We start from the raw sequence: 20,662 nt of genomic DNA, 5'->3' as shown, positions 1-20,662 counted from the left end.
AAGGGCATAATTCTCTTCTCACCCTTAAATTCTTCAATAAAAAAACTGCATTTTCAGCTATAACCAAGTGAAATAATTTTCTAAATATAATTCAGTGTAGAAAAAAATAAGATACATAAAGGTCTAGGAAATGGAAAGAAATATGGTGAAGCTTAGCAAAAAGCCTACGAAGTGAAGTAATTCCGTAGAATATTTTCTCTTTATGATTAAATTGCACTCAATTATACTTTATAAACGACATGTAAATACTATTTAATGTATATGTGTGGATGTGTGTGTGTGTGTGGCTCACTAGCGGCTGAGCTGTAAAACCGTTGAACTCTGGCAGGTCGATCCGGGGTTCGAATCCGGATCGACGGGGATGGCTGTGTTGGCGTTTTCGAGGTTTTCCCCACGTGTAACGTGCATAAGAGTCAGTTTTGCTTAGAAAGTTCTCCACGAGGCACCCTTACCCTTAGGCAAATAACCGTCGAATGCTTTGCTATAATCAAACAAACCAGACCAAACAATAGATATATAAATAAGTAGCTTAAAAACTGCTATATTTTAAGTATACTTATCAAGTAGTATTTCAATATATATAATGATTAAAAGAAAGGAAAAGTCGGATCCTAACTGATTGTATAATAATGTAATCCCTATGAAGGCCCTAACAATTCTTTCTCACTTAAAGTCGTAACCCAAAAAGAGAACAAATTAAACTTCAGATACGTATACAATACTGAATCTAATACAACAAATACAAAATATAAAAATAAATTATATATGTACGAAACCTAACTAACTATTTATATTGATATTACGTAAATATACGTATGGTAATGAACATTGTATAATAAAGATATTTTATACCTTGTTCTATATTTGGTTCCATTTATATATACCTACACATAGATATATATAATTTAAGGATTCCATTTAAGGATTATAGTAGTAGTTAATACTACTACATATAAAACACAAAAGTGCATCAATAATGTATTTTTCAGTATTATTTAACTTCCTTCTTAAGAATTTTCTGCAGTCTAGTTTGCGTTATTTTATTCATAAGTCTCAAATAAAAACAACTATTGTTTATATGCCATTAGAAAATTAACCAAAAAGCAGCGACCACAATGTAATTGAGAAACAGTCCTTAGCCGTGAAAAGGTTGAAAGCCATTCGGTTTTGACTATTATCTCACAGACTCAGCTACTTCGCATACATGGAACATAGCATTCGAAATGAAAAACTCAATATTTACTACAAATTCATTCGTGTAACAAATATCTGTCTTTCTACACGTATGGCTTTAAAAAAAGATGTTATTTATCTTACAGTTTATCATTAAGTAATACATTTTCATTGTACAAAATTGCATTCATTCGAAGAATTCAATTTGTATTTTCCTCTGTATAAAACTGAATGTAGAGAAGTTAGATGTTTAAACGACCCCCAAGACCACAAGCAAGATTATTCCCTACTTTTCAGCCCCCCCTGTGAAAACAGGGGTTCTAAATTTAGGACCTGACCGCATATAAGGGTATTTCAAGCTAACAACTCCCTTTGCAATCCCAGTTCAAGGGGTTTTGTTGTGTTTCAACAAAGAACACAAAGGTTCATTCTGGTTGCTTAAACATTAAGCGGCAAATATTCCAGTTAATTTTTTTTTCCTTAAATTTATCGAAATTCATGACTTCTTCTTCACTTATGGGGAGAGGAAATGGAATGGATGAATATTTTTACTTGAAATAATGAGTAAATCAATATTTATACTATTTTTCATATCAAAATTTACAAAATATTCTCACATTGCAGATAAAGTGCAGGTTAAGAATTCTTTAAAATTCCTAAACGAGAATTAAATCTGAAGGCATAGAACTCGTAAATTGATTTGCTTTAGGAAAGAGAATAGCAGTGGTGTTTCTTAGCCTGTAAATTACTCATCTACCAAAAATTCACACTAATCTGTAAAAGATAATTCTGAAGATATTAAATTTGTTTTGAAAGAAATATTTTAATTTCCCTTCGTTTGAAAAATATAATAAATTACAATTCATTTTAACAACGTGAAACATTTAAGCCTAGAATTCAGTAATGCGCAATAATTTGTATGCTATTTAAACGGAACTGAATTGTATTATTATATAATAATAAAGCACTCGAGGAATATTTGCCCCAAGGGGAAGAACGCCTTCGTGGAGTATTTTCTAATCGTTATTTGAAATGAAAAAGTGTGTGTGTGTCTGATTGTAGCAAAGTCTCGAGGGCTATCTGCCTAAGGGAAGGAATGCCTTCGTGGAGAACTTCATAAGGGAGACTGGCTCGTATACACATTACACATGGGAAAAACCACGAAAACGTTCTTGCAGCCTGTCCGTTCGCGGGATTCGAACCTCGGACCGAACTACCAGTGTTCAGCGACTTTACCGCTCGGTCGCTAGTGTGCCGTTATTTGAAATGAAACTTTAAAATTTACACTTTTGCTTTTAATTTATTTTAATTTTTATTCTACTTTTACTTTGCACAGAGCATTCAGTACGTGAAATCATCAATAATAATATAATAATGATAATAAAATGACATCATACAACTAAAAGTATATACTACTTCGTAAATTTCGATAAATTAATTACTGAAAATATTAAGCATATCAATGGCAGCGTTGGACCTAATAATTTTTAGCTGCATTTCAACATCTGAAAGAACACGAATTACAATACAATGTTCACTACACAGACGAATGGAAAAGAATTCTCCCACTTTTACTGCAATATTTCAATAATTTTCGCAATTAAAAAAAAATTAGTTAAAACGTTTTAGTGGAAAATGATGCGATTTTCACTCATAAAATCCCTTTTCGCATTATTCTCTTTCATTTTGGCACCACTACGTAGCTTTTCTAAGACATAAATAGTTTCCGTTAATATATGTTTCCATACATTATATGTATTTTTCATATTTTTGTCATTAATAAATTAATGTTTAAGATGAAAATGATACGGCTTAATTTATAAGCAATGTAAAAACTGGAAATCGGAGGCAATTAATTTCTGAGTCAGAAATAGTTGTTTTAAGACGTAAATAAAAAAGATAACAGTAATCAAAAATATTAATGCTCCTAAAATATATCGTGATTGTTGCTTTTCTAACTGATTTTTGCTTTTTGATCCACCTGGGGTAAAAAAAAAAAAAAAAATCTATTTTCATTAAATGATGATTTTCGCATTTCTCTAAGAAGTGCGCAAAACTTGTTTCATACAACTTTATTTTTAGTAATTATGAAGAAACTTTATAATTGTTTCCTTAACAAGTATTTATTTATGCTAATTTTAGAATCTATGCGACAGAGTACTCATCTTCAAATACGTTAGTGTCAATAAATTTAACTACAAATTATTAAACATTTCTGGAAACTTGAAATTTGGAAGGTTTAATTTTAAAATTTCCATTTCACATATTACACAGTCACCTTCAAAGCTCTTTGGATACAGGTCAATAAAATTTGTTTATTATTTCATCCTAAACTTGTGAAAGAATTTCCTAAAATTATTCGAATATCCATAATTTTTACTGTTAAATATTTAATAATTATATATTAACTGAAATACATTTATAGTACAGAGGAAATGCTAAAAGAGATATTGCAGGTCATGTTTTATGTGTCATTGGAATATGACAATAATAATAGTAGAATTTGACTGAAAAAAAAATGTTTCAGCTTTTTAGAAAGGAAAGTGGACATCTTTACAGTAAAATCTTAGATGAAAGTTTTACTGTGATTGATATTAAACCGAAAAATCGAATTTGAAATGTACGAGAATTTTTTCTACACGCTTTCGAAACACTTGGAAAAAAGAATAAAACATAACATTGTGCCAAACTGACTACTCAAAAAAATCATAAAACTTTTCATTATGCAAATTGACTTAAAAAAAAAAATTGGTTTAAAGCCATCATATGCAAATCCGAAATTCAAAAGCAATTACAAATAAAGAGCAAAGCAAATGTACTTTAAACCAAATTGTCATTTAAACAACACTCAAAAATTGGGTGATCCCCGAAATAGTTCACATGTTCTGAGCGTTTTGTCTAAGAGATGATGCAAACATTATTTTTTTTTTTTTTTTTTTTTTTTTTTTTTTTTTTTTTTAAGTTCTTGATATGTAATTCTAATGTGTAATGTCTTCGAACTGCAAATTCATCGGCAAATCTGAACTCATCTTCAAATAATTCAAAACATAAACAATTCGTTTAACTAACGAAATAAGTGTCTGAAATTATTGAAAACTTTTTTTATATTAATGCTTTTCGTGTTTTATTGCATACATTTAAAATATTTTTGAAACATTCTTATTTGAGAATTTAATTATACGGCTTAGAAACGATGAAAACTATACTGCAGCTTAAATTGTAACTGACAGGAAAGTAATGCAATACATTAATATTAAGATTATTATATAAAAGTTTTAATTGTCAATTTTTGTGCTTATGTATGTTTAAATATCTGAAATTCCCTTATCTTCGGTTTTTATAGCTGTAATTCTGCCTAAAATACAAATTTTTCTTATGTCCTTTCATTCTTTTATTGCCCACCAACGGCCGAGCGGTAAAGACGCTGAACACTGGTAGTTCGGTCCGAGGTTCTAATCCTCGGACAAACGGGCTGGCTGCATGGGCGTTTTCGTGGTTTTCCCAATATGTAACGTGTATACGAGCCAGTTTCCCTTAAAAGGTTCTCCACGAAGGCATCCCTCTCCCTTTAGGCAGATAGCCCTCGTGCGCTTTGCCATAATTAAATAATCCAATCCATTCTTTTATCATTAAATTAAAGTGTTTATTTCTGTATACTCTTTGCATTATCTTTGATTTTTAAAATGATGCGAAAAACTAAACTAAAGCAATATTAAATTCGATAACAGGCATAAAAGTCAACAAAATATAAATTCCAAATTGCCCGAGATATGTTTTTGCTTGTATATGTGTGTATATTATGTAAATGTGTGTATTTGCATGTATATGTGTGTATTCAATATCTTCCTTTCTTTTGTCTTTCGTATCCTATCTTACTAATTTTCTTACTTTTCATCTGTTTCAATATAAGTTTTACGATTTGCTTATTATTTCTTTATATACCATTAGTTTTAAAATTAAAACATACCTTTACATTTTATTTGATTTGAATTATTCCTTGTTTTATTTGATTAATTTATAATCATTTTTCATTCACTGTTCTTGATGGCTTACAGTAGGACCTTTAGTTCCTAAACTAAGCCCAGGTTTAATAAATATCAATGTGCAATAATTTTAACCTCTAAGGACTTGTATGCTTTTTCGGATTATCCCGGCAAAGATTAATCACACAGAAACTACATACATTACAGAAGCTAGTTAATCAGAAACTTATTGTAATGAATTTTTACATTAATCCTTCCAGATTTTAATTCATCAAATTAATATAATAAAAACATTTAAAAAATAAAATGAGTTAAAAATTTAATATAGCATTAATTCAGAAAAAAATCTGAAAGGTTTCAAGTTTTAAATTATGTTTAAAGGGGCGTTTTTTTAACGTTTTGTGTGTTACCTTTATTTATTAAATATCATGTTTTTTACACTTAAACCATAAAATTTAGTTTAACAGTAATGTCGCAAAATAATTTTAAAATCAGCATATCTTTAGAATTTCCGATACACAGTTCCGCGCGATTTTTTTTTCCTCGTAGAGTGTTGTCACTGCTCACTTTTAAATCGGTGAGTTTGTTAATCAAAAATTCGTTAAAGTTTTACACAATATGAAATACATAATGAAACAAATTCCAAATTTGGGCTTCCAGATGCCCATATTCGGGTGGAAACGTACGTTATTCAAAATTGAATGGCTCTAAGTACCGTTGTTTTATCCCAATACAAGAAATGTAGATACGTTTATGCAGATTCTTCCTTATTTAATTTCATTAAATATAACACAGGGCGATAATATTGGGTGGCAACAATTTGAAAAGTGAATCGGACATTTATAGTGAACCAACGCAAAATGGCAAAACGAAAATAGTAGTCCGACAGAGCAAATTGCACCTTTATTGGACTAACATATTAATTTATTTTGCTTAATTTTTATTCGTTAAATATTTATACTGGTTGCAATAATCTTTTTCACAAGCATATTACTCTCTCTTGATAGTATTAACAATAAATTTTAAAAATTTAAATTTGATCAATCTTAGCTACATTTGCGCTAGATTTATCACATTAAAAGTTCTAAATTTTTAGCCCCAAGAGGCTATTGATTTCGTTTCGGCATTTTGCGTTGGTTCATTATAAATATCGTTTCACTTTTCAAATTGTTGCCACTAAATATTACAGCCCTATGATATATTTAAAGAAATTGAATAATGAAAAATCTGCCTAAACGTATCTATATTTCTCGCATTGGGGTAAAACAACGGTACCTAGAGCCATCCAATTTTGAATCATGTAATCTTGCACCAAATATGGGCATCCGGAAGCCCGAATTTGGAATTTGTTTTATTATCGATTTCATATTTTATAACTCTTTAACGTGTTTTTGATTAAGAAACTCAACGATTTCAAAGTGAGCAATGGAAATTTTGTACGAAAAAAAAATTTTTTTTTTTTTTGTCTATTGCGCTAGACTGTGTATCGGAAATTCTAAAGATATGCTCATGCGATATTGCTGTTGAATTTAATTTAATGGTTTAAGCGGGAAGAACATGATATTTAATAAATAAAAGTAGCACACGAAACTTTAAAAAAATGTCCCTTCGTGCGTAACGTAAAACCTGAAAGCTTTCAGATTTTTTTGTAAATTTCGTATGAACTAATTTTGAAACTCTAGCCGTTTACTTGCAGTAAGTTTCTCACTGGCTTTACCCTTGTCTCGTTTCTGGCTTGATTATTCATTTTCTTTTCATTATTTATTTATTTCATGGATAACTTATATGGCGCTCCCTCCCCCGAATCATAGCACAGAAGCAGAATATTTTGTCTGTTTGGTTAATTAAGTGGAAATTTTTCAAGTTAATTGCTCTTATTCTTTTATTTTCATCTTATTCAGTGTTTTATTGCCAATAAAATAAGGTTATAGAAAGAGCTATGTTTTTACAAATTTTGCAAAATTTTTTTAAGTTTTAAACAAAAAGTAAATAAAAATTAACACAAATCATTGTTTACATTTAAATTTTTTTATTTATGGAGAAAATTTATTTTTTACTATTATAGCTTGCTAAAATTATTTATTCTAGTTTCTTATGGCATTCGGCGTCATCCTTGGCAGACAAAATTTAAAATTTCTCGTCTCAGTTGCTATTTGGCATGATATACTCATTCATGTAAACCACGCGAGTAAATTCCACGCGAGTAATAACATTTCTCACGCGGTACAGTGATGAGGGAGAAAACTTAAACCAAATTGTGACAGGTGATGAAACTTGGGTGTGTCATTTCACACCAGAATCGAAACAACAATCGATGGAGTGGAGAGACACACTCATTCTCCGAAAAAACAAAAGTTCAAAAGGACAATGTCATCACAAAAAATCATGTCCACTGTCTTCTGGGATAGGAAAGGCGTTTTGCTTACTGAATTTCTTCCCAGAGGTGAAACCATTAATGCGGCACGATATTGTGAGACTTAACAAAACTAAGGCGTGCCATTCAAAACAAACGAAGAGGAATGCTCAGTAAAGGAATTGTGTTGCTCCATGACAATGCTCGGCCCCATACTGCTGGTGTCACTCAATCGTTAATTCGATAGTTTCATTGGGAGCAGTTCGATCACCCGCCGTACAGCCCGGACTTGGCGCCGTCCGACTATCACTTGTTCCTGCACATGAAGCGCGAGCTTGGTGGCAAGCGCTTTGGATCTGACGATGACACGAAAAATGCTGTGGAGTCGTGGTTATCGAAACTGGCGGGAAGTTTTTATGACGATGGTATACGAAAACTGGTCACCCGCTATGACAAGTGTTTGATCATTGGCGGAAACTATGTTGAAAAATAGTTTAAGACATGTATTTTCATGTAAAAGTAAAATTGGATTCGAAAAAAAATTGTTTTACTTTTTTTTTTTTTTTTTTTTTTTTTTTTCAAAACGGTACTTAGTTTTCGAATACGCCTCGTACATACAAACTTGTTTAAGATCTTCTATGACGGAGACTAGGCTGACAAATCTTGCTCTAATTTCTATAGAGCAAGATACACCTAAAGAAATTGATCTTTCTGACTATGTTCGAGAGTTTTCGGAAATGAAGGCAAGGAGCTTTTATAAAATTATAGCTAATATTATAAAATAAAAGTTGTTACCCAGGTAAAAAAAAAAAAAAAAAATCATTAAAAAATAAATATTTACACATATTTTGGCGCAATTGAAAAATATGACTAATCTTCAGTCTTGTGGATTTCTTTACTTCTGACGAAGAGGGACCTAAACCTGCTTGCCCTAGAAATTGTTTGAGATCTTAACATAAATCTATACCAAACTGTTACTAATTTTGTTTCACTCGGCGTGTTTCTCTACTATTTTCACGGAATATATTGTTTTCGATGTTTTATAATATAACCAGTTATTTAAGTTTGCTAAATTAAGCGAAAAAAACGTAGATTGGTGCAGATTTTATATAAAAATTCAAAACATATTTGTATGTAAACCCTCTTGGATTTTATATAAAAATCTCTGCAAAACTAAGCTTTCTTACTTTTCTTAATGCTATACTTTATGTGACATGTTCCTTTTTTTATATAGACTTATTCATTTATTATCAGTATGTATCTCAGTAAAAGGAGAGAAAAGTCTGTCTCTCGCACGCACACAAAAACTCTTAAATAACTGATTAAAATCATCTGATATCAAATACCCAGACTAAAGCAAATTTTACAGTTGATCAAGGGAAAATATTTTCCTTTTTATTCTTTCTTCATGTTACGCACCTTTCAACTGTTTCCCTAAGGATGTGCTTTTATTTTTTAACAAATAATCCAGATATAGTAAAATTCATCATAAAAAACACTGGCTCGTGAAATCCTTGATTTTTTTTAACTTTTTAAAAATGTTAATTTTAATTTTTATTTTTAAGCACATTAAATTTATTGAGAGGGGCCCAGGAAAAATTTTTGCATAGGGGTCCAAGAGTTTTAGTTACGCCACTGACAGCAATACAAAATAAGATTGCCCGTACCAATAAAGCCTCGAAAGCTGAGCGCGAGCACAAAAAATAAGTGGTTAAACTCAATACACATATGGCGATACTCTGGGAGGGAGGGGGAAATTTTAAGTTATGTGCTCTTAAAGTATTTTTTACTTTTTATTTAGTTTATTATTATTATTATTATTTTTAGTATTAGTATAAATAAAATAAGATACTTTATTTATTAACATTTTATATTTATGTTAATAAAATTGGGTACAGTAAGACCCCGCTTAACGCGGGGGATACGTTCCATCGAAGTAGAGCGTAATGCGAAACAGCGCTAAGCGAGGCTATCTTAACATGTAAATAATGGGGTTAGGGGAAGACGGATAAAAAAATGGTTAGGCATTAAATTTAATAATGTTTTTTTAATAAAAATAAAATCAAACATTTATTTCTTACAAAAATAAAAACAATATAAACGCATATACTTTTAAAAACAAATAAAATTCTCAGTCAGATCATTCAGTCTATTCTGGGTTTCCAATTTTCTGCCTTTTTGTCAAGAAGGCATTATGATAGATTGGCTTAATGGCATATTGCGTTCAATTTCGTCGTCAATCCATATAGACAGTCGTTTTCCCATTTCCTCTATAATGTTATTTCTAGAACGGGTAATTCTAGTTGCAGAGCTTGACGTAGTTACAGTTGCCGATGACAGTATTTTTAATTTATTCTTAAGAATTGTCCTTATTGTTGAAGTTGCCAAAATCAATGCAGCACTAATTTGAAATTGACGTTCACCAGAATCTAATCTTCTAATCACTTGCATTTGAGTTTCCAGTGAAATGCTTTTTCTGGTTGCTTTCTTTTCTTCTTTTTTATTATCACCCATGATAAAAACTAAAGATCATAATATTTGTCACTGTATTAATCGTTATAGTATTATACAAATTTAAACTTACAATAATGTCAACAAATGTTTCAAATGATAAAAATGCGTCCACAAAGCAAGAAACACAACTACACTGTTTCGGATATGTTATTTGGAAACCTAGCGCTGCGCAGAATTTCGGAGAATCCCCGGGTTGAAATAAAAGAGCGCTAAACCGAAACAGCGTTAAGCGGGGTCTTACTGTACTTTAATATATTGTTTCATAACGATTCTTCTTGGATGTGTTTCAGAAATGTAAGTTAACAATCATAATTCCATTTTTGAAATGGATGTTTAGCTTTCCACAGCCAGTTTCGAGCCGTATCTATTAGTACTTCACATACGGCAAACGCTCTCTTGCTTCGCCTATGACCCGCTGTGCTAGTTCATTCCTTTTGTCACGGTCATATAAACTGTAAAATATGAAGGTTCATTCACATGCGGAGTAGGAAAGAAAAAGAATAATATACCTTCATTGATCTCAGTTGCTACAAATTTGAGTTTGTGTTGTTGCTTATAGAACGGAATTTCTTATCACACAATCTTTGGTTTTCAATTGCTTGCTGTCGGCAAGTCCGCCCGTAGAGAATGCCGGAAATGACGTTGATAAAAACGACTCTGCCAAGTAAAGCCAAACGAAGGACACATGTCAGATCGCAAGTGAGCGTTCCTGTTGTCGGAAGCGCGTGAAAAAGTGTTGCCGCGTCGTCAATCAGGGTTGTGCAGTTGACGTACTAAGTATAAGTAGACAATGGCTTTGTATGTGTTTTCGCCGCTGATTTTTTCATATTTAAACGAAGAATACGGTCGTAGATCTCTGAATCGGTGGCGAATTTATAGAAAATATGTTAATGCTTTTGCTCTGCCAAAAGATGTTTTCATTGCATATTTCAGATTGTCAAAATTTATAGTTATTTTAATTTGCGATGAATTAAGAGAGTATTTGGAGCCACATTCAGAAAACAAGAACGCAATTTCTAATGAAAGAAAGGTTATACTATTCCTGAAATTATAGGTATAAATTGTAATTGTACGCTTTAAAAATGTAGAAGATAATAAGTTTATCAAGCACATAAACCTTCTTCATTTAAGACAAATATAAACATCCGATAAGCTTCTACTCGGTTTATGTACAGCAAGAATTACGTTTACTTTAAAATCTAACAGTTGAATATCTTACGAATAATACTGTGAACACAAAAAAGGAATGTCGTTCATTATTACACGAAATTCACACTACTGTAAAATAAAAATTATAAAACTATAAAATAGCTTTATAATATTTTTTTCAGTAGGTACTATTAGTGTGACACTATTAAAAATGAGTTTTAGCGCAGAGGGGCTATTAATTTCGTTTTGCCATTTTTTGGCGTTTAACGGTAAATGGCGTTTCACTTTTTCAAATTGTTGCCACCAACTACTATCTCACTCTATTATATTTAATGGTTTTCCCCATGTGTAACGTGTATACGAGCCAGTTTCCCTTAGAAAGTCCTCCACGAAAGGCATCCCTCCCCTTAGGCAGATAGCCCTAGTGTGCTTTGCCATAATTAAATACACCACACCAACACCACACTATTATATTTAAAGAAATGAAATAATGAGGAATCTGCATTATTTAATTTCTTAAATGTATGAATGTTTTTCGCACTGTGATAAAACAGCGGTACCTAGAGCCATGAAATTCTGAATAACGTAATCCTCCATCCTAATATAGGCATCTGGACGCCCAAATTTGGAATTGGGAATTTGTTTTATTATCTGTTTCATATTTTGTAAAGCATTTATGAGTTTTTGATTAAGAAACCCAACGATATCAAAGCGACAATGGCAACATTGTATGGAAAAAATAAAAGAGGAAAAAAACATTTTCATCTCTAGCGCGCGAGACTATGTATCGGAAATTCTAAAGATATGCTTTTTTTTTAAATTATATGATATTGCTGTTGAATTGAATTTTATGGTTTAAGTGCGAAACACGTGATATTTAATAAATAAAGGTAACACGCAAAACGTTAAAAAAATGGCCCTTTGGGAGTAATATAAAATCTGAAGGCTTTTTTTTTTTTTTTTTTTTTTTGTGTGTGTGTGTGTGTGTGCGCGCGCGCAATTTTATTATGTTTTAAAACTGGTTTCTAAACAAGGACTTTCTAAGGGAAACACGTTACACATGGGGAAAGCCACGAAAACGTCGGCCAGCTCGTTCGCGGGATCCGAACCTCGGACCAAACTACCTGCGTTCAGCGATTCTACCGCTCGGCTACTGGTGAGCTTGTTAGCAGAATTATTTCTGCTTTATAGCATAAAGTAACAATGCTATAAGACTGAGGTTTTGTTCATAGAATAGTACTTTTGTAACCTGTTATAGTATTGAAAAATCATTGTTTCTCTGCAAACTTAAAAAAACAATAAACAAAGCAAAACAAAAAATACTGTTCATAGCATTCTCATTATTATATTGTAAAATAGATATTGATTATTATTAGTTTTCTATTTAAAATGTGTCGAAACGCTGGTTTGACTAGGACTTCAACTGCAGGAGACCTACACTGATTATTTTTACTTTAGTATTTGCATTGTGAAAATATTACTATCTTTTAATTATTTACACAGAATAAAATCCCTTGAGAAGGAAGAATATTTAAACTAAGCAGTTCTTATGTATATAAAAAATTAAAATAACAACAATGCAATATTAAAAAAAAAAAGGTATTAGTAATTGTGTGACAAAAATTGCGAAAGGAATTAATCACACATACAGGATAGATTAGTTTAATTTTGGTTATATATTTTATATTGAAAAAATATTTTCTCTCATGTTAATTATAGAATAAATTATTTAAAATAAAGCATTTTGATGCGTGTGTGATAGTTGAATGCAGCAGGAATCCGCCAAACTGTAGTAGCGCATGAATTTTATTTCTTTTCCTGAAAGAAATAATTTTCATAGAAAAAGAAAATAAAAAGAGAGAAAAAGAGAAGAAATATTAAGAAAGAAATATTTTCTTTCTAATTTCTTACTTAAAGAAATATTTTTCCAATATTAACTGTAAAATAAATTGCGGGAAAACAGTTTTAATGTAAGCATGAAGGAAAAAAAAAAAAAAAAATTGCTATTAGATTGTAATGCAAATTAATCATATTATAAATTTAAATGATTAAAATTGTTTATTTCTAAAAGGATTTAAAGTAAGCTTAATTCATTTATTCTTATCTTAACCATTGCTTTCGTGGTATCCCATATCACTCTTTATTTCTTAGCTCTAAATTCAGTCCCCTTAAAAAACGGGATTTTCCTTCACATAACACAGCAGCATTCTGTTGCCTGTTGGTCATAATACTGTTTTGTGCCAATTTTTTTTCGAACCACAAATGCAGCGTGTGGGTTTGTGAAATAATGAAAGAATATTCCTAGAACTTCAGCCAGCGCGCGCTATACAGTTCGTCACTCGTCTGTACTGCGATTGGTCTAGAGCTCCTTGAAGCCTTGTCCCCTTTCAGTAAAGTCAAATGGACCCACCCGCCCATCAACTGAGGACCACAGAATGGCTTTCTCCAATAAGTAGTGATGGCTGTCCATACCGGTTTTTTGAGTCAATATTGTTCGCTCAAGTTGTAGACAGATCCAGTGATCATAGAATAGCCGTCCTGTTAACAGTAATAGAACTGGAATAGTTCGCGAGAATGGAGGAACGTAAGCTTGATAAATTTATTTTCACTTGGATTATTGAAAACGCAAGCATGTGTCATCATTCTAATAGAGAAATACTGAAGAGTCGCAGTTTTACTTTACCTTCTTTACCCAGTATGACATGGCGTATATATCTACATCCGCGTAGAAAAACGGATACAAATTATGTAGCAATTTACCTCATGAGAACTGATGATTTTCTAGAAACTTCCAGAGTAAAATTTGATTTTCAGTTCTTGGATTCCGATGGAAAGTTGATTTACAGTAGTGAAGAAGATGTAAGTGAATTTACACACGATACTGGTTGGGGATACGCTAAAGCTTTTAAAACGAAGACTCTTTTCCGTTCCCTCATAAATGATATTCTCATTATTAAATGTAACGTGGAGGCAGTACTTAAGGCAAACAAGGAAGAGACACTTCTTTCACTTCCGTACAGAAATGCATCTTTCACGGACGTCGTTTTATGTACTGGTGGTGCTGTTTACAAAGTGCATAAAGCTATTTTATCGGTGAGGTGGCCCAAATTGGTAGAAAAATTGGACGCTCAAGATGCGTCCCAACTAGTCATGAGTATTACGCCAGACGTTCTAGAGGCCATGATCGAGTATGTTTATACGGGAAAACTGGATTGCAGTAAACCCGAGATGTTAGTCAAATTGTATGATGCTGCAGCAAAACACGAACTGAGTTTACAATGCATGCCTGTAGTAGTACAGAAAGTGCGAACCCGCTTGAATGTACAGCAAATATCGTTTGAGTGGCCGATCGAAAATTTCTCCCGCCTACCTGTTGAGACAGTATTATACAGTCAAGTATTTTCTGTTCGTATGAATGAAGATGCTCCCTATAGATGGACTTTGATCTTTCATAAACGTGATGTGGGTTTTGATATTTCCATTTGCAAGATACACGATGAAAGAGTAATTCCATTTTTCCTGAAAAGCAAAATATCGTTGTGTGGATCTCATTCTCAAGAAAATGAGCATAGGTTGAAAAACATTAATACTTGGAAATGTGCGGAATTTTTCGAAGATATTTCCACAGATCAGAGTGGTGATAAATTATTACTTAATTGCCAGTTTACGTTTTCTTATTGCCATTATATTAATGAAATGATGGAATTCTCATGCGCGTTTACATCATCTATTCATTGCCATGATTTTAGTATAAATATTCAAAATCTTTTCGAAACTGGAGCATTCTCAGATGTTGACATAAAAGTTGGTTCGAAAACGTTTTCTGCTCACAAATTTATTCTCTGTGCTCGATCACCTGTGTTTTCTAAAATGTTCGAAACCGAAATGATCGAATCGAAAGAGAACATTGTTGATATTTCAGATGCTGATCCTGATACAATCGACGAATTTTTATTTTTTCTATATTGCGGACACTTGAGAAAGCCTTTGGAAGAAACTTCGAAAAAATTATACGCTGTAGCTGATAAATACGATGTTCCTGCGCTTAGGAAAAGGTGCTCGTCTTTCTTCAAGTCGAATCTTGATTGCAAAAATATAAGCGAAATGCTTCGATTAGCTGATTTGTATTTGGATGATGATTTGTACGAGAGTGTGTTAGAATTTACCAATGCACACGCAGAAGACGTTTTCTTAAGTGATGAATGGAAAAAAACCGAGAAAGATGACTTGGTTGCAAAATTTTTGCAAGATGTAATACTGAGAAGGAAATAGAATTACGAAATTACGAAGTTAAAAGAATACTTTTTACAGTATTGATTATTGGATTATTTCGAATCTCAAATTTTCATGAAACTTATATAAATGTTATTATTTCCATTTTGGTAAGTTGTGGTGTAACATCCAAGTTGAACAAATCGTTTATTCTAATTTCATTCAGTTAATTTTAATTTTATTATATATGGTAATTAAATGTGTTTTCTGGTAAAAGTTTACAATTGGGTCCCCCTTGTTTTTTGGCTATTCTTTTTTGACGGCAAGATCGGCTCCAGGAAGGCACAATTTCAAGATGACCGTGACATAAAACCAAAATAAGAAGTCAAAGAATTGCACGAACTTTGTGTCCATGTACGCAACAATAAAAAAAAAACATCCTAGAATTGCACAAACTAGGCATTGCGTACTACCTTAAATTTGTCCAAGTACACATCAATCTATTTTCATTTAAATAAAATCAGGAAGATAAAACACAGTAAAAACTATCATGGTAACCAGACGTGAGGTTTCATAGCCAAAATTTTAAAAAAATTGTCGCTAATCGAAGGGGCACCCAATTCTACACTAGAGCGGAGTTTTCGGGAAAAGTGCAGAATCGCCCACTGCTTGGCGCGTTTTTAAGAATTGCACTAGCTCGGTATCCATGTGCACATCGACCTATTTTCACTTAAGGGGAAGTCAAAGAAAATTGACAAAAATCCAATTCTTCTTACTCTTGTAAAAAGCGCCAAACAAATGAGTGGGCTATTCTGCACTTTAGCCAATATAATAATTTCTTCAGATTTAACATGACATTAACAATTTATACATAAATTTCGTTATGTATCCTTCTCCGAGTTCAGTTTACGTTCGTTCATTTCTTAAGAGTTCTGGATCACTTCATAATTTTGGATGCAATTATAACAAAGCAGTATCACTCAAAAATAAATAAATAAATAATAATAATAAAAAACTCTGAAGGGGTAAAATAGTAATAAAGGTTAATTAGTATTTAAATAAACTTTTTTTTTTTTTTTTTTTTTTTTTTTTTTCTGTGTTAAAGTCTTTTAGCCAGATTGTCATGATGTAATTTGGAAAATGAAGTTTCAAAATCTGCAATCTCTCAATAATCAATAACCTTTATTATTATTATACAGTTTCTAAAACTGTATACCGAGTAATTTGTATAGAATGTGTTCTTTTCCTCTTATTGTTTACTTGTTATTAGATTATAGTATTTTAATTTTAGCTTAGGTTTAACATGCATGTATTTAATGTTTGGCTTAACATTTTTTGCTCCAACCGAGATAATTTCTTAAAAGTACAACAGAAAATAAAATCTACTACAATAAGTGCTTATAAGGTTAAATAAAGAAGTGGTTAACAAGAAACAGCGATGTTTAAAAATTAAAAACAGTTTTTAAAAAAAATTAAATTGAACATACCTTATTTTTAAGAAGTTATTAGTATTTATCACTACTTTAAATTTTCTTTAAAAATTCTTTATTATTTTTAATGGCATCAAGTTCCATGTTAATTTAACAGCTTTTAAGGTTGCTTCAGCCATTTTACTTTTTTCTTCAAACCATATACTATAAAGAATGCTGTATGTAATAGCACCGATGTGCCTGAGATTTTGCAAATGTGTTTTATTATTTTCACAAGATTGGGCTATGAGATATTTTTGTCGTTGAAATGACTGAAAAGTCGTAGCCATTTTTCGTCACTTCGTCACAATTATTAATTTTTTCAAATTTCGTAATTAGCTGACCAAAAGGCTTTTGCAATTACTATTTCAATAAAAATTGGTCCACGTTTATTACATTATTTCAAACAGTTTCATCACTTTTTGTTCACCTGAAGTGTCAGTTTTGGAGCACGTTGACTGTTCGTTGTTTTTCCAAATAAAAGATTCTGCTCCACCAAAAATTGTAAGAAAGACATCCGTCATAAAATGCTGTAAACGTTTTAGGATCGTATTGATATTAATAGTGTAGATTCGGCACTTTCAAAAAATTTTTCCGAATAACCAGAACACAGGGCCCAACTAGACCGGGACTCAAGGATCACACCTTGAAAGCGGGACACTGCCGCTCAAAGCAGGATGTCTGGCAAGCCTATTAATATTTCAACGTTTTAATGTATCTTAACTTTATATTCTTAAACACGAAAGTATGTAGGTTTTTCGTATTATTTACCTTATGGCCTCAAATTGGCGGATAGCATGCGGTCACCCAAGCAATCTTATGCGAAGACATTTCAATTATATTTTTTTTAAACGCGGTGTTGCAAAATTTTCAAGATTTGAGTTATTTGAAATCCTAGGTTTCATTACTTTCATTTTTACTGAAAGCAGACATGAATAATGCACCATAAAATTTATGAAAAGCTAATTAATTAACATTGTGATGTAAATCGTATTCAAAGATTTGAAGCTATATATTTTATTAACTTTCTTCGAACTTGCCAAGAAAATAAAAACTTAGTTATGAAGTTTTGCACTGAGAATAATCACTTTGCTTGCTTGGAAATACATTTATAGGTGAACAGGTACTTTTTCACAGTTGAAAATTGTTAAGAAAGAACCCGATTGATTTTTGAATATCTACGATGCATGATGATGGTAAATTCTAGTAATTTCTGTGCGCGGCAACAAACTTTATTAGAATCGAAACTCCATCAAGTGTCAAGCTGTAGTAAAAAATATAGATGTTTTCTAATTATTTACATATAAAAATATGTATTTCTATTTATGCATTGAAGAAAAATTTAGTAAATAAGGAGAAAGACACTAGGTTGTTATTGTTTCAAAATTTCGATTCCTGGTAGATTTTCTCATAAAACGTAGAAAGTTTTCATAATTTATTTATTTTAATTTAAATTAAAGTAAGTTACTTAAAGATTAATGAAACATGTAAGAATTATTTGAATGAAATATCAGTCTAAGAATAAGAATGTAGAATTTAGCTGTCAATATATTAGAATTGCAAAGTGTAATTGACAATAATGTTTTATAGGCAGTAAAAACTATAGATTTCGGCTAGTAAAAAAAAAATAATATGAATTTCTTTTCCTTTGCGCATCATTTACTTTACGATATTATTATTATTTTTGTTGTTTATGTATGCTTTGAAAAATATTTAGTAAGAAAAATTTAAAATATATTTTATTTTCTTAAAAACTTTTCATTTTATTAAAAAGAATTTTCTCCGGTCAACACTTTCCAGGCATTCGGCCCGAATGCACTCTGAGTTTGAGACCGCTGATTTAACTAATGTTGAGCAGGCTTTCATTTTCGCATCATTTAATATACGCCTAAATTCATAAGTTTAAAGAGAAATACAGCCGGATTGTTCTCCCTTGGAATTTCAGTTGGGGTGGAAACTTAGAAATTAGAAACGCCCGGTGATATTTAATACGCCTACATGAATGCACAGGGTTTTGGCCTTCCTTTCTTCAGCCTGTATTTCTATCTGTCTTAAATTATTAGCCACTTTGATCGGTGCAGACATTAGTGACACTTGCTGCCATACCAATGGGCCAGGTTCAGAGAATGTATGTTTGTTAATGTTTATTTTCTGTGCGGTATAAGGGGTCATTCAAAATAATAGTGAATTCTCTCGAACGGTTTGAGGCATTTACAGCCTCCATAGTTTGAAGGTAGGGGAGGAGCGTGGGCGACCCTTGGACCACCTGCCACTGATGAATTTTAATGTATGATGAAGAAACCTACGAATGTGTGTAAGAATTATGATTATAGAATGGGTAAAAACGCATACACGAAAAACATTTAAAGTACATCAAACTACCTTAAAACTGTTTCAGAGTAAGTAACAGGAATTTATTAAAATCAAAGTCTTGTCCGATTAGACAACTGAGAGTTGCAACAAAACTAATAAAATACTTCTCAGAAAGTGCGCGAAAACAAGGACATTCTATTAAAATGTTAGGCACTAAAAGAATAGACTTACACTTAACAACAAACAGGCTCACTCTAGGCTTTTAAAAGATAATTATGTGTAACTCGAGAGTGCATAATTCTGAGACGAATTTAAAGGACTTTCCGGTTTCCGGTTTCTATTAGCCACCCAGCATTTTATTCTTGGTTTAATATTTCTCAGCTTTTATGGAGCTTAACGCCTCAATGTCGCTGCTACTTATATAGGATGTTCTGCTTGATGGCAATGTCGATGTCTCTACTAGGAATGAGACGGCTGGACATTTCAACAGCAAGACTGCTATACTGTGTTATAGCTCATTACCTTTCATTCCTATTACCCCGGCAACTCATCAGCAAAAATTCTTAAATCCACTTCAGTTCTTCAACTTCAGAACTTCAACAACTACTCGATTCTGGGTGTCGGAAAATGTCTCTTAAGCTTTCAGTCCACTGAACGAGTCTGTATAACTAATAAACGTCCTGTGGCATAGCTTAGAAATGAAGAAAAACCGATCTATATAATTTCTCGTTAGTATTGATTACATTGAGGCGGTGAAAGTTATCAAAAAGCTGGATAAGCGCACCCTCCCAAGGTAGAATTTCAAAATGATGTCATACCCAGTTCTTCAAACAGTAGGTGAATCCTTAAACAGAAAGAAGGCACACAGGATGGTCGTGCTTCAAACAAATGTTGACACATATTATCAAGCAAAAGCAGCTTACATAAATAGACAGTTTGTGATAATATGCTGAAATAACGATGAAGAGACAACTGCTTACGCTGTCTTAGTTGTAGGGATGGTTCGTACCATCACTTCAATTGAGGTACTCCATCACTCAGTAAAAAATATCAAATAACTTCTTAGAAGTACGTTAAATGAATATCTAAAGCAGACTAATGCAAATTTATCTCTTTAAGTTACGCTGACTTAGGGAATTTTAATGGGATTATTATATCCAACGACGTAAGGTAGAAGATACTTTGCCGAAAAACGAACTTGTCCCGTCTCCTGAAGGGTTAGTATCCGAAATATTTTTCGTTGGAAACTTCGTCCCATCTAATAACGCGCAACTATTAGAAGCTGAATTGAAAATGTTTTGTTTGAAGTTTTCTCCCCGAGTACGATTTACCAAAGAACTGATTTCGCATAAGTCAGCCAATAAGATAAGATATCGATTAAGTCAATAAGATACATCAACCAATGAGATATCCCGAAAGCAAAAATTTTGTGGGTATGCTTCTTTCGACACGTTGTTGAGCTGCTGCTTGAAAATGTGATACCGGTTTAGTATGAT

The 20,662-nt window shown here is 32.0% G+C and overlaps 1 protein-coding gene across 1 annotated transcript; it reads left to right on the top strand.

Annotated features, from left to right (window-relative positions):
• Positions 1-13,587: 13,587 nt before the first annotated feature.
• LOC146995649 (speckle-type POZ protein B-like) lies at positions 13,588-16,229 on the top strand. The gene has a single exon (XM_085822903.1). It carries the CDS (start codon positions 13,747-13,749, stop codon positions 15,442-15,444), a length of 1,698 nt encoding a protein of 565 aa, XP_085679029.1. The 5' UTR covers positions 13,588-13,746; the 3' UTR covers positions 15,445-16,229.
• Positions 16,230-20,662: the final 4,433 nt, after the last annotated feature.

This window comes from Stegodyphus dumicola, chromosome 8 (genome assembly GCF_044657685.1).
Source record: "Stegodyphus dumicola isolate Sdum_Otavi_A_Nest chromosome 8, ASM4465768v1".
NCBI classification, from domain to species: Eukaryota; Metazoa; Arthropoda; class Arachnida; order Araneae; family Eresidae; genus Stegodyphus; species Stegodyphus dumicola.
The sequence above is the reverse complement of the archived record's forward strand: the minus strand, read 5'-3'. Positions and strand labels throughout refer to the sequence as shown.